The sequence below is a fragment of the Psittacula echo genome (assembly GCF_963264785.1).
Source record: "Psittacula echo genome assembly, chromosome: 1".
Taxonomy (NCBI): domain Eukaryota; kingdom Metazoa; phylum Chordata; class Aves; order Psittaciformes; family Psittacidae; genus Psittacula; species Psittacula echo.
The window spans coordinates 65303472-65316525 of record NC_137735.1 but is presented as its reverse complement, the minus strand read 5'-3'; the positions used below and the strand labels follow the sequence as shown (position 1 = coordinate 65316525).

General features: G+C 41.1%; 1 protein-coding gene across 1 annotated transcript in view; it reads left to right on the top strand.

Annotated features, from left to right (window-relative positions):
* Window positions 1–2509: 2509 nt before the first annotated feature.
* ARHGAP10 (Rho GTPase activating protein 10) overlaps window positions 2510–13054 on the top strand; it is a gene marked incomplete at its 5' end in the record, with an annotated part of 156700 nt that continues 146155 nt past the window's right edge. Inside the window, one exon of the mRNA XM_080639076.1 lies at window positions 2510–2663. Coding sequence (XP_080495202.1) covers window positions 2510–2663 — 154 coding nt within the window. The remainder of the gene's footprint in view (window positions 2664–13054) is intronic.

Sequence of the window (13054 nt, the reverse complement as noted above, 5' to 3'; positions counted from 1 at the left end):
AGTACTGGATAAACAGTGTAGAATAACAACATAATAGTAATCTGCTTCTTTGCTTTATTATTTAAATACAAGTTAACTCTTTTTATTCTGGGAAAAGTGTTATGTGTACATGTGTACTTGTTAGGCTATCACAGCGCCTTTTAACTGCAGCTAGAATGGAATACATTTTCATTTCACATGATAGAAGTAGGTGTGCCAATTTCCTTAACGGGCCTGTCATGGTGGAACAAATCTAAATTTTAGACCTGGTGTTTTTTTCCCATTAAAAAAATTCAAGGCAAAGCTAAACATTCAATTTTTATTTTATTTATTTTTAAATTTGAATGTAAGCCTCTCCACACAATGCATGCAACCCAATTACTTTACACTACTTCAGTGTAACTATGATAGGGAAATTGCAGTAACTATAAACAAGCATGAAAAATATTATTCTAATCTGAATCCTGAAGACAACTACAGGACAAAGCAAACAAACTATTCGTGAAAGGCATGCTTACTCTTGCAATGCTGCTCCAGTAATCCAAACAGAGACAAGGATTGTTTGTTATTTTTAAGGTGGGCTTTAAAAAATTCTTTTTGAATGGAGTTTTGAGTAGCATAGTAACTTCTCAGTTAAGTAATATCAGAAAATAAGTATCACAGCAGATAACATGATCTATCAGTAAGGCTGCACAATCGGGGTCTGCTCTCAACAGTACCTCCTGGCTTGCCATGATTTCAGACAAGTCATCCACACCTGTAAGCAGCGGCTGGTCAGAGGCCACATTCACATTTAAGACTACTTTCAGGAACAGTAATTACTTACAGGCATCCATGTCAGGTCAGCTCCACTCTGCCTGCCCTTTTCTTTACACAATTGTGCTTCCTTATTTTCCTCATCCACATGAACAATGCAAGCACTACCTTTGCCTTTGATCACGAAATCCTGTTCTTACGTGAGCTCAGTGACTGCAGTTAGGTGGGTAACACTTGGTCTAGTTTCTGAAGCAGACTCTCTAGTGGATAGTTATTAAAAAAACCCTAAATGTTGGCAAAATTGAATCCTACCCGATACACTGATTCTACAAACAGGAGTAATTTTAAAGTGAGATTCCCAAAATGCCTACCTATTTTCAAACATGACTTCTGCAGGTCAGCACCTTGGGTCATACAGAGGGCAGCTGATAGTAACACTGCTAGTTATCTTTGTGTCAAGCAACTTCTAAAAATTTTAGGTACTGGTTTTTAAAAGATAAAAGTAGCTTTTGAAAAGACAGCTGTATTTTGTTTCTCTGGCCAGTGCATACTAGGCTTAACTATGGGTATAACAATAATAAATTTAAATTAATACAAAGCTTTTTGATTCAAAAGGAGCAGGAACTAACATTAAACTTACCAAAACACAGAAAATGAAATAGTTTAAAGTTAATCCTGAAGGAAACATCTAAACATATATTAATGACTGAAATATATAGCCCAAATAATCTACAAAAGTCTGTCACTATCCACCAAATAACTAAGAATTGCACTACTATTAAACCCACGAAATCATAGCAAAATTTTATATATACATATATATACATACAAGTATAACTATATGCCTTCCTCGCCCCTCCCCCCCCGAGTTTCCCCCCTGTTCTTAACCAGAACAATTCAGCAAAACAGTCTTCTTTTTGAACAACTGGATCTAGTGGAAGGTGTCTTGCCCAAACTGTTCTATGATTCTGAAGGTCTTGCTCTTGCAGCAGTACTTGTTCATGAGAACTGTTTGTGTTAGCTTTTTAGATGAAGACATAGAGGCAAGGTTGTACCTACTTAGTACTTCGCAGCCAGGCACTAGAGCAGAAGTGGGCAATGCCACCTTCTCTATCAGCAAACCGCCACGACTGACTGAATGAAGCTGCTCAGTACTCCCCTCGGGTGCAGGCAGGCTCTGCCCCTTCCTACACTGTTTCCGTGGAGTGACTCATCCACCCGCGGCATCTCAAACCCGGCGGCCTCCCCACCCTGCCAAATAGGGACAGACAACCCGCGGCCTGCTGCTACAAGCCGCTGCGGCTTTTTCACCCAACCATACGGCGCTGCGCCTGCCCAGGCCCTGCCAAATCGCTCAACCGCGAAAGAGCAGAACCTCGCCGAGGGGGACCCGGCGACTCATAGGGAGCACCTGCCTGCATCTCCCACACGGGGACGCCCGCAGTGGCCGAGTGTGGCTGCTCTAACAGAGAGCAGCTCTTTTAGGGACCAGGCACCCGCCGCATAGCCTTGTACAGCCACCTCGGGGCGGGCGGGTGTCGGTGAAGCCGCCGGGAGCTGGGTGAGCTGCTCCGCCCTTTACAGGCGAGAGGGCGGTGCAGCTCGCTTCGCCTTCGCCTGTGCCCAGCCCTGCGCGGGGGAGTTGCCTCTGCTGCTCTCTTTGTGGCCGCGGCAGGCGCTTTTTTGCCGCGGAGACGTCTTCTGTGTCTTGGCTGCTGAGGAGGTCGCTGCTGGGAGAGGTTCGCAGGGGTGCGAGCCTCGGCGCGGCGCAGCCATGGGGCTGCAACCGCTGGAGTTCAGCGACTGCTACCTGGACAGCCCCTGGTTTAGGGAGCGGGTTAGAGCCCATGAGGCCGAGCTGGAGAAGACCAATAAATTCATCAAGGAGTTGCTCAAGGATGGGAAAAATCTGATCGCCGCGACCAAAAGTGAGTGGAGGGCGCGGGGAAAGACGCTGGGTGCAGCGGCGCCGGTCGGGGCCCGGTGCCTAGGGGCTTCGCCTGGAGCCGGCGGCGCTCGCTTTTGTTGCGGTGAGTGTTGCAGCGGGTGTCTGCAGCCTTTCCCTTAGGCTCCCCAGCAGCCGCTCTGGGGACGTGGGTACTTCCCAGCCCTTCGCCGTGGAGAGGGGACAAGGGATAGCGGCGGTAGTGCCGGCTGCAGCCCCGAGTAACTCCTTGTAGCGCCTGTTGCATCTGCCCGGTCTCTTGGGCGGGCCTGGCTTATGTGTTCGGCGGCGCCGAGTCCAAAGTAACCGACAGCGTTAAATTCGCTGAGAAGACTCGGTTTCACGTTATGCTGGCGCTTTACAAGCCGAGCTTCTCTGAATGCATATCTGAACATGGCGATGTACGTGTATGGGCATTTGTGGTCTGTGACGAGGCTGCTGAAAATACTCCTTTGTCAAAATTTCAAGTATGTTCAGGAATTACCTGACTTGCAGTTCTCTGGTGACAGAGCTGGCCTCTTAAAATGTGACGGTGTTTTTTAATTTTCGTGTTAATTGTTGTATGCTGTGGTATATATGTAGTAGGGTATGCTGTGATTTATGTGGGAATCGTTATTTTCCTTGAACGACTGTGTGAACACATGTTCTTAATGTAGTACTTTGATAATGTAATTTCTTCCATTTAACTGAAGATCTAGTAGTGTAGTCCCCTAAATAACTAGTAAGGTGATTCGCTATACCAATCACTTAAATAAAACACTAGTGCAGCTGTCTGGCACTGTGTTCTCAAAGCATATTGCATCTTTGGTATCGTGGAAAACTTCTGAAGGCAAGGAACCATGCTTTCAAGATGTTTCCCTGCAAGTAAACTAAGAGGAATTAGGCCAGTGGTTTGAATGGTGTAGCTGCCTGTATATGGTGAGGGCATTAAAAACTGAGAGAACTTCTTTTGTGCAGATAAAGAAACATTCTTTCCTGGATTTGTTTCAGATGTGCCTGGGTTAAAAAAAAAAAAAAAAAAAAAAAAAAGGCAGAAAGACAGAAGATGCCATATCACATTTGACTTGTTTGTAACTCTTATTCTTTGGACAGGTAATACTCAATTACTGTAAATTGTGTTCCTTGAGGATTATTTGAAATCTGTGATAGGAAGTGTCAGTATAAATCATCTTAACTTGGAGTGCAAAGTAAAAAGTGTCCCTAAACTTGGACAAGAATGGTAGAGGAAAATCATTCTGCTTCTTCACTGCTGTTCCTCAAGCATCTAGACAGGATTTTGGCCATTGGCCCAAACCCTTGGTTTCTCATGTGCAATTACATACGCAGAACTTAATCTGAAAGTGTGGAGCTGATGATGGTGAGGGAAACCCTCACTCGTTTGAGCCTCCTATCCACAGCGTGATCCTGTGCTGATAACTTTGGCTCGGTGTGCGGTGCTCGGCATGCTTAGCTGTGTACGGTGGAAGCCAAGAGAGTCAGCATGCCAAGCACAGCCACCTGGCCTAAGAGTTCTTGATGAAATACTTGGGGCTAGCCCATGAGAAATACTTAGAGAAGCTCTCTGAGTTCCTGCCCTGTGTTCAGGTCTAAGCAGTTCCTTCCTTTCTGAGAGGACAGTAAGAAATTTTCTTCTTGAGTTTAAGTGCTGTACCTTATTCTAACAAACATCTATGCTTCAGCATATTTGTTTGAGAGGTGGAAACAGGGTTAGATCCTTCCTTACACATTCCAGGCTTCTGCAGTTGTCTTTCACCTTTAGAGTGCCCTGGATAATAGATTTGAAGCTGAGTGGTCTTCCTGTGCCACTTGTGAAGCACTGCCACTGTTCAACAGACATTAAAAGACAAATTGAACCAGAGGAAACATAAGGAGATGTTAAAACCCATTAAACCCTCAGTGGTTAGGTCCTTGTATTTTCTTCTGAAATCACCAGTATCTAAATTCTTTGAGGAACCTGATTCATTTGCTGTCTTGAAAACAAATGGGATTCATATTTGTTCCAAAAACCAAGCTAAAGAAGTGGTCTACACGCAGAGCTTTCTTCACCTCATTCACCTCTGTCAAAGCTGCATCTTCTGCACAAAGACAGGCTTGCCAAAATCTAGTGAATGTGATAATAAAGAAGGGCGTTTTGAGAGCTTAGGTGACTGCCTCTTAGGCAACAGCTGAGTGCTATTTTTTTAAAAAATTGTCTTAGTCTTTTGAACAAAAAATGTCATCTTAATAATAACTAAAGTATTTCTCTGTTACTAGAACCAGGTAAATTACAAAATTTACATCCGTTTGAATTGGTTTGTGAGCATCATAAGCTTTTCCGAACAGCCTATAAAATACAAAATGTAGTAGGTGCCCTACTGTTCTTAAGTATGTGGTAAATGAAGTGACTGCAGTAGAAAATGCCTGCATTTCCCTCCCTTAGCACTTTCCTTATTTCACTTGTAAAGCAGCAGCTTACAACAAGTGTCCTGAGAATTCTTCAGGTGTGAATAACTGATGTGATTGAGTAGATCCCACTTCCAGCTTGACAGACAGCCTTGTAAATGACTTTGCTGCTGCCTGCAGGAGGTTATATCTTGAGAGCTGGGAAGCAGACGCTGCTGCCAATTCCTCTAATTGTATGAGTTGTCCGTGCCTTGCAGGACAAACCAGTAACATGATGTGGATCCTCTTGTTGGCTCTTTTCCATTTGTCTCCTCAGTTGTATGGGAGTGTGTTTTCCACCTGAAACTGAGAGGAATTTTTTTTTATTTTTTTTTGTTGGTACAGGATTTATACTGCTTTTTTTTTTTTCCCTCTAACTTTTGAAAGGAAAAAAGAAGTATCTTTTGCATTTTTAAATTGTTGAGTTTCCAGTATGCAACAGACTTCAAATGTATCTTTACACTTTTACGTTTCAGTTGTTTCAAGAATCTGATAGAAAGATAAACAAGACTGGCTCAAAGCTGTCTGTTTCCTGTGTAAGGGTTTGAATCATTGAGTTGTCTAGTTCAAGCTAAATACTGGAAGAGTAAGTAAACAATAAGTATCACTTTTCTTATGATGGTTAAATATGTTTAAAAGGAGTACAGAAAGACAATTTTTTTTCCACTGTTAGTGATGAGTAAGTACAAGCAGTATACACATCTGCCTTTTAAAATAGAAATACAATATTTCTCAGGGGATTCCAGTTCAGTTAAACAAGCAAAGATCAAGATAGTTTATAAAGAACTTCTGGATAGAGTTAGTTGTTCTTCTGTTGAGAGAAACTGTATTTAAGGATGCCTGGTTCGTGAATCCTTATTCTGAAATGTGAGAGGAACTTGAGGGGTTTAGTTCTGAGCTCTTAAAAAAATTCTCTGAGATGCAGATTGTTGAAAGCTAAAGAATACAGTGAATAAACACTGCCTATTTGCTTTCAAATTCTTCTCCCTATGTTGGACCAACGCTTGGTCTCTTGATATGAATATGAGATTTGTTTGAGGCTTTTGAGGATATGTATTTGGAGGCAAGACTTGTGTATAAAGGTATAGCAGGAACTGCCGCTTCCTATGAGACCTCAGGGTGTGGTAGAAAGAGTCAGTGCTGGTTTTGATCCTGGGCATCACATGGCGGGTTTGCAAAGGATATTTGAGTGCATGCTCATAGCTATTCCATGTGCCTGAAAGCAGAGCTCCCCTCCCTGTTTTTGGATTTAGGCTCAGATCAGAGCAGGATTATATTTGAGTTGGTTGTAGCGACTTTGTAATAGGTTGATGATGATAGAAGATGGAGAAGCCATTGAAAGTGAAGAATTGAGTTCCTTAAGAAGCTTTCAAGGGGTGATCTGTATGCAGTGCACATCTAAGGAAAGCCTAGCCAAAGTCTGGTAGGAAAGGATGCCCCATATGGGCCTTTTGTCTAAAATGCATCATATAGCCTTTCATTAAGTCAACACCATCTACTGCCACGTGGGCACCACAGTATTCAAATGCTTTTACCACTTGTGCTAGAATGCAGAGTAGCCACCTTCCTCTAATTGCACCCTTAGAAACTTGCTACCCAGCAGCCCCATTGCATAGTTTTAATGGGGGAAGGCATGTTCCTCGTTGTGTTGCTGTTTCTATTTCAGCTGAGAGCAGGATAACAGCTCCTGTGCTCCCAGGTTTTGAGTTGTTAGCTCGGTTCTGTGAGGTCTTGGCCATTGCATTGGTGCCACAGAGGAGGAAAGCAGACTCAGTGCTGGTCTCTGCAGGCAGCGCAGCATGCTCAGGCTTCTGGTGACTATTTTTAATTGCTATTTTTGTTATATGTTTTTTTACAGAAGAGTTATTCCTTGTACTCTTCCAGGCAGAATGCAAAACAAGAACCATATTCCTTTTATCTGTAGAAAGAATTTGTTGGAATATAAAGAGTTACGGATAATTGTTACTGAAGAATGCTGGTCAACTCCAGGGAGTATTTCTGCCTTTGTGAAGGGGGAGGTGTTACTAGTCACTGGTCATTTACAAGTTTGCCATCAAGAAGTTAAGCAGACAGGAAATCTTGTCAGCAACAGGCATAAAGCCATTCCCAAATCCGATCTCTGACCTAGCAGAATAAAGCTGAGTCTTTCTTTTAATGAAGTTGGCTGAAGAACCTAATATAAACACAAGACTCAGATGTCTGAGTTGGCCAAACACTTTTTCTTGGCCAGTTCTCTTAGCATATGGTGGTTGGTGGTTGACCTCTCAGGTACTGATCTAGGTAGGTTTTTGGCCTGATATGGTATGGATGTTATGTAAACGTAAAGGCTGTCGTAATCCGCATAATAGCACAGCGTAAAACCCTCTCAAATCACTTGAGCCACAGTGCCTTTTTTTTTTTCCCTTAAACACTAATTGTCCATTTTTTTTAAGCTTTCCTTACCAGAATCTGCACTTATGAAACCACTTAGCTGAACATGTAACACATGCCAGCTCTTAAAGTCTTAGGAATTTGCTGCAACAAAAATGTTGTTCTACTGACACTCCAGTACATGTCAGAGAGGCAAGGTAAAACAGTTAATATAGGACTCATTAATAACTTCTAGGAAAGAAATGCATTTTCACTAGATTTAGAAAGAAACTGAAGACAGAATAAAACTTAATGTCATTCTTACTTAAGGCGGGGGGGAGGGAGGAGAAGGGAGCTCTCACACTGTGAGAGTGCCTTAGTTTAAGTTTGCAGAGTTTACTAAATCAGTAGTGTATAATTAGGACTGTATTTTTGTTTAATTCACCTTGAATACAGTGAGAGCTGTAAATTAATAAATCTTCACATGTAGAGTTTTAGAAAGCTGCTTCAGCTTTCAGCTAGTACCTCAAAAATGAACTTTATTTCTGTTATAAGGCATGCTTTAGGTGTGATAACAGTAAGCAAAAAAAAAAAAAAAAAGTGCTCTAATTGAATATTCTGAGATTGAAATTTGAAATAGACTCTGCTTAGATAAACATTACTGCTAGGGCAGTGCTAGATCCTGTGCCCTAGAGGCTATTGAGCAGTATATACCTTTAATAAATACCCCATTTCTATTGGAATTTAGCTCAAAAATGGAAATATTAGAAAACTAAGGCAGATGAGTATTTTGGGGCCCATCTGATACAGGTTTCCCTGAAGGAAGAACTGCTTACAATAGTGTTGCTTTTCCCTTCCCTTCCAGGTAATTGCCACAGCTAGGGTGAAATTGCCTAACAGTACTTTTTTTTTTTTTTTTCTTTTTATGTACTTTGTAATAAAGTTGCTTCTGTATAAGGCTCAGCAAAGTGTTTTCTTTTAAGAAATACTGGGCAGAACATTGTGTTTGGCTCCACCCAATGTAGAGCATTTATTACTGTGTCAGTAGCTATAAAAAGTGTCAAGCTCATTCTGTGGAGGATGCCAGTTTGTCATCTTGAATCATGTCTTTTCAGCTTGGATTACTAACTAGCTCCGTTACCTTCTTTGTCCTGTAGATGTTCCACTGTTGTTTTTTTCTGTATTAAAAGTAGGACATTGTGCTACTGAACTGAAAAATGTGATTTCAGAAAAAAAGAATTTTCATGAATTTATGTGGGGTTTCTGAGTGCTAAGAGATGTGGCAGGCAGTTGAATGAAGTGATTCTGTCTTTTAATCACTTGGGGGAATACATCATATTTTAGTTTTAGATAGATGATGCAATCAGTCATTAAAGAGAACATCAGTGATTAGCGTCATTGTCAGTCTTCAGGAGAAAACCAGTAGAAATAAGTGGAGTGGTTTGTAATTTTTAGAGAAGTCTGGTAAAACATGTTGGAAAGGTTTTTCCTGATATTTTTCTTTTTTTAATAACAACCCTTTTAGAATTTTGTGAATCTGAATTTTACAGAGTCTGAGTTCATCTTAAGGAGCTGGAAAAAAAGATGGATTTGCCCTACAGTCTGTGAAATGCAAACAGCTGCTTGAAATTAAATAAAGAAAAATTGGCCTACTGCTAAGACTGCAGGTGTGCGCTGTTCTTAGCCTTATCCTATGCTTGCCAGCTCTGTATTGCAAAAATACTGCACATTTTAACAAGCAGAGCTTATAACACTGATACCAGTTCTCAATTCAGTCAAAAATGTTTCATGTTTTGATAGTGTGGGTTGTGGCTTTTGAGATAATTTTTATGACTTGTTTGTATCTTGTGTCAAATGCCACTTTTCTGAGTTTCCAGACCATGTTTGCTGTTCTGTGACAGTTGTTCTTGAGATGTTACAAGATGCTCAGTGTTTTGATTATCTTTTAAAAGTCTTCATGCTGTTGAGTTGGCAGATTAAGTTATTTTGAGCAGTTGAATGCCTTCTGGAGTATCTACAGAGTAGATAATATATGATCAAATGAGCTTGAGCGCATATTAGCAGAATAGTTTAAGAAACTGCTGTTCAAAGAATTTAACATCTCTGCTGGTGGTTGCTGCCACCCACTGTAGTTGTCTGCTTTAATCAGCACCCAAAATCTGTCTTGTTGCTAAGTCAAACCCATCTTCTTTGCCAGGTTTAAAGTAATCCATCACATTTTGCAATGAGCTGAGGTAGGTGCATGAGTGCTGTCCCAGCAGCTCCTGTGGAGCTTGTGCCTTCTGGGTGTAACACTGATAGAAGAGAGGGCGGTTGCAGTGGCTGCAATTTAAAATGCTCCATGTTATTCATCTGTGATAGGTGTATGCCTGATATCCAACATGCATGCTTAGGTATCTCACCGGGAAAGAAGGTACTGGAAAGGGAAATCTGTGGCTGGGTTTATGCTAACCTCAAATTCTTTTTCTAAACAGATATTTTTGGCAGTTTTTGGCAGACAACCTCAAAGTCAGCGTGTCACTTTTCCATACCTACCTGCAGCTAGGGACAGAGCTTCTCACAGCTACCCTGTTATTTGTGAATGCCTTTTACTCCTGTTCTGGTTTTGTTTCCTCCCCTTGTTGTTCTTTCCCCTTCTGTGTGTGTGTGTGTTAATCTTTCAGGATAAAAATAGAGAGAAAACATCCCAGCCCTCACAAGCAATGTGGCCATCACAGGCCAAGGCCAAATCAGAAGTTTCTGTAAATCATTCATGCTGGGGTTGTCCTCTGTGGGAAAGGAGCAGTGGGAGGGGAAAAAAAAAAAGAGATGGAAAGTCACAGGATTATTACACAGATTGCAGTTTCACTACTGCCCTTTGAATAATGTCCTGTTGTTGCCTCTTTAGTTGGGAGGACTGAGCAGGTGGAGGTTACCAGCTCATGAAGTCACAGAGAAGGCTTTGCCTCTTAATAGATCTGGTTGTTACAGATTCACTTAGTTCTCTACAGCTTTTGTACATATACCTGGCTAGTTGGGACTGCTTCTCCCTGAAGAGGAATAAAAAAATACTTTAATTTGGTGAGGAAAATTGAGTACGCAGGGTAGAAACTGAGCTGGACTGTGTGTGTCAGACCTGGGCCTTGGAGGACGCTGTAGCCTGTGTTGTGTACAGTAGGTTCTCAGCCACCTTGTTGCTGGTGAGTAGTTTTTTTGAGCTTTGAAATTTGTCTGTTTCCTCCATTAGGCTGATGCGTGTAGACTTAGAAGTGATGAATGGATTCATGGTGAAGAGTCTGAAGTTTGTATTGCACACTTGCAGTGTTTCAGCCTTAAGAAGAATAAGGTTGTAATGTGTCAAATCTCAAAATTTGGTGCCACTTCCCAAGCAGAAGGAGAACACCTTGGTTTTGCTTGTTTGTCTTAATCTGTGATTTTCCCAGTCATTAGAAAGAGTTGCATGCTTTGAAAAATATAAGTAACATTTGAATGTACTTGTGATGGGGAAAAAAATTGATAAAGAAGACTTGTAGTTGATTTAAACAAAAATATGATTGCTTAGAAAATGCTTCTTCAAAAAAAAAGCTGCCTGTCTCACACACAGGTGTAGGAAGCATGCTGCCAGGTCACTGAAGACACAAGAAAAACCTTTCAAAATCTCATTTTGGAAGCATGTCGCTGATCTTAGAAATCTGTCACGGGTCTGATTTTGTAGTTTATGTGGATAAGTGGAATGTGAACCCTGTGTTTTAGCCTCTGAAGTACATCAGAACTCTGAGAAAAAGCTGGTGTAGTTTACATTGTCAGTTTTTTTCCTTTAAAAAATCAAGTTGTATGCTTTCTCTGTTGAAAAGACCTGGTCCAATTGACAAGCTCAGTTACAAGGCAAATAACTGTTTCTCCAAAGCTTCTGTCTGTTCAACTCTTCAGCCTGCAAGCTTTTCTGGAACAAAGCTGACTTTCTTCCAATCTGCTCTAAAACACTTGCTTGGTGGCAATATTACTGTACGTCTGTTGTGACTCATTTTCTTTTATGATTTCAATCATTTCAAAACACACAGTTTCAAATTTCTTTTGTGCCTTTTGCTTAACTGTTCCAGCAGATTCAGCACCTTTTCTGAAAGAAATAAACCTACCTGGATCTAATGCTAAAAACAATCTGCAAACACTCATCTCTCCAACGGCCAGTTTGTTGGTTTTTGTTTAAGAAAATGCATCTGTGTCTACCAACGCCACTATTGTTCTTTGCATGGAATTCTGTAGGTTTCACCTGAAGGGAAAGGCTGCCAATTTTGAGGGGTAGGACACTAGCTAGTAAAGCATGAGAGTTTATTGTTGGCATTTGCTTCACTTTACTACACTCTTTTGCTATGTTGTATGGAGGGATGAGGCTAAGCTCCAGATATTCAGCTCATGTTTTTGTGTAGTTAATATAATGAACTAAGGAAATGTCCGTGTTACAGCCTTGAATCTCATGCGTAGGAACTTGGTCCTTTGTTCAGATGAACTTTGCTGAGGGCCTTGAGCAAAACCAAAGGAGATGTGAATCTAGGTTAAGACAGGATACTATGGTTTCTGAACAGCTGAAATGTGTTCTCTGCCTTGGAAGGACTCATCCGTCTGTTGCAGAGCCCAAGCACCTGAGGACTGGTGACCGTTACCTTTAGGTAGGGCTCAAGTAGCGTAACTTTCTCTGAGAGAGTTGAACACTGGAAGTGCCCTCCTGGCCTGGTAATTGTGATGGACAAAATAAGTTTAAGAAACAGAGGTCCTTCAACCTACTGTCTGAGATGCAAATAGTATTTTGAAAATGTAGCTTTGAAACTCAACAGAAATGATTCTTTGCGTTCACTTCTCTGGAAATTGTACTTCCATTTTTCCCTTCCTGCCTCCATGAACTACTTCTGTGTCTGCAAATGTGTCTTAGGTGTGAATTAGACTAGTTTGGTTACAAAAATACCTTGTATTTTGGTGCAACCTAATTTGCATTTTATATAGGGCATTTTTTTTTAATTGCTGCTACAGGTTATTGTCAGCCTTGAAGATCTTTCTGTAGTGGACATGGTTCTGCAAGGTTAGTGAAACTAGAGGGGTGAAATTTCATCTGTTATGCAACTAAAAATTTACCTGGAGGCAAGCACAGTACAGTTTGCATTCCCCTTCCATGTCCTGATTCTATAGATCACTACTTACTTTTCTAGTAACTCAGTTGAATGGTTTGTAATAGAACATGAAAAATAAAAAAGGAACATGTAGTAATAGAGCTTTTTATTTGCACAGCTCTGACCAGACACTAAGCAGCAGACAAGTAAATTAAATTAATGGAATGTTGACATGTCTTTATCCCTTCACCCAAGCCAAAAGAAGTTTCAGCCTTTCATATAGATGGAGTATTTTATGGTATGGAACACAGAAAGCTGTGTCTAGAGAAGTGACTTTGTGAACAGCTTTAGGCAAGCCCTTTACCTTTTTGTCTTTCTTTCTGTCATTATTCAGGCTATTGCATCAAACTTGGGACTTTTATCTATAAAGAATTTCACAAATACTGAAATGTTATAGAGAAGGGTTGTGTATTGGTCCCTTCTGCATTATGCAAGACTGCACTCACTGCTTTCTTTCTGTAGC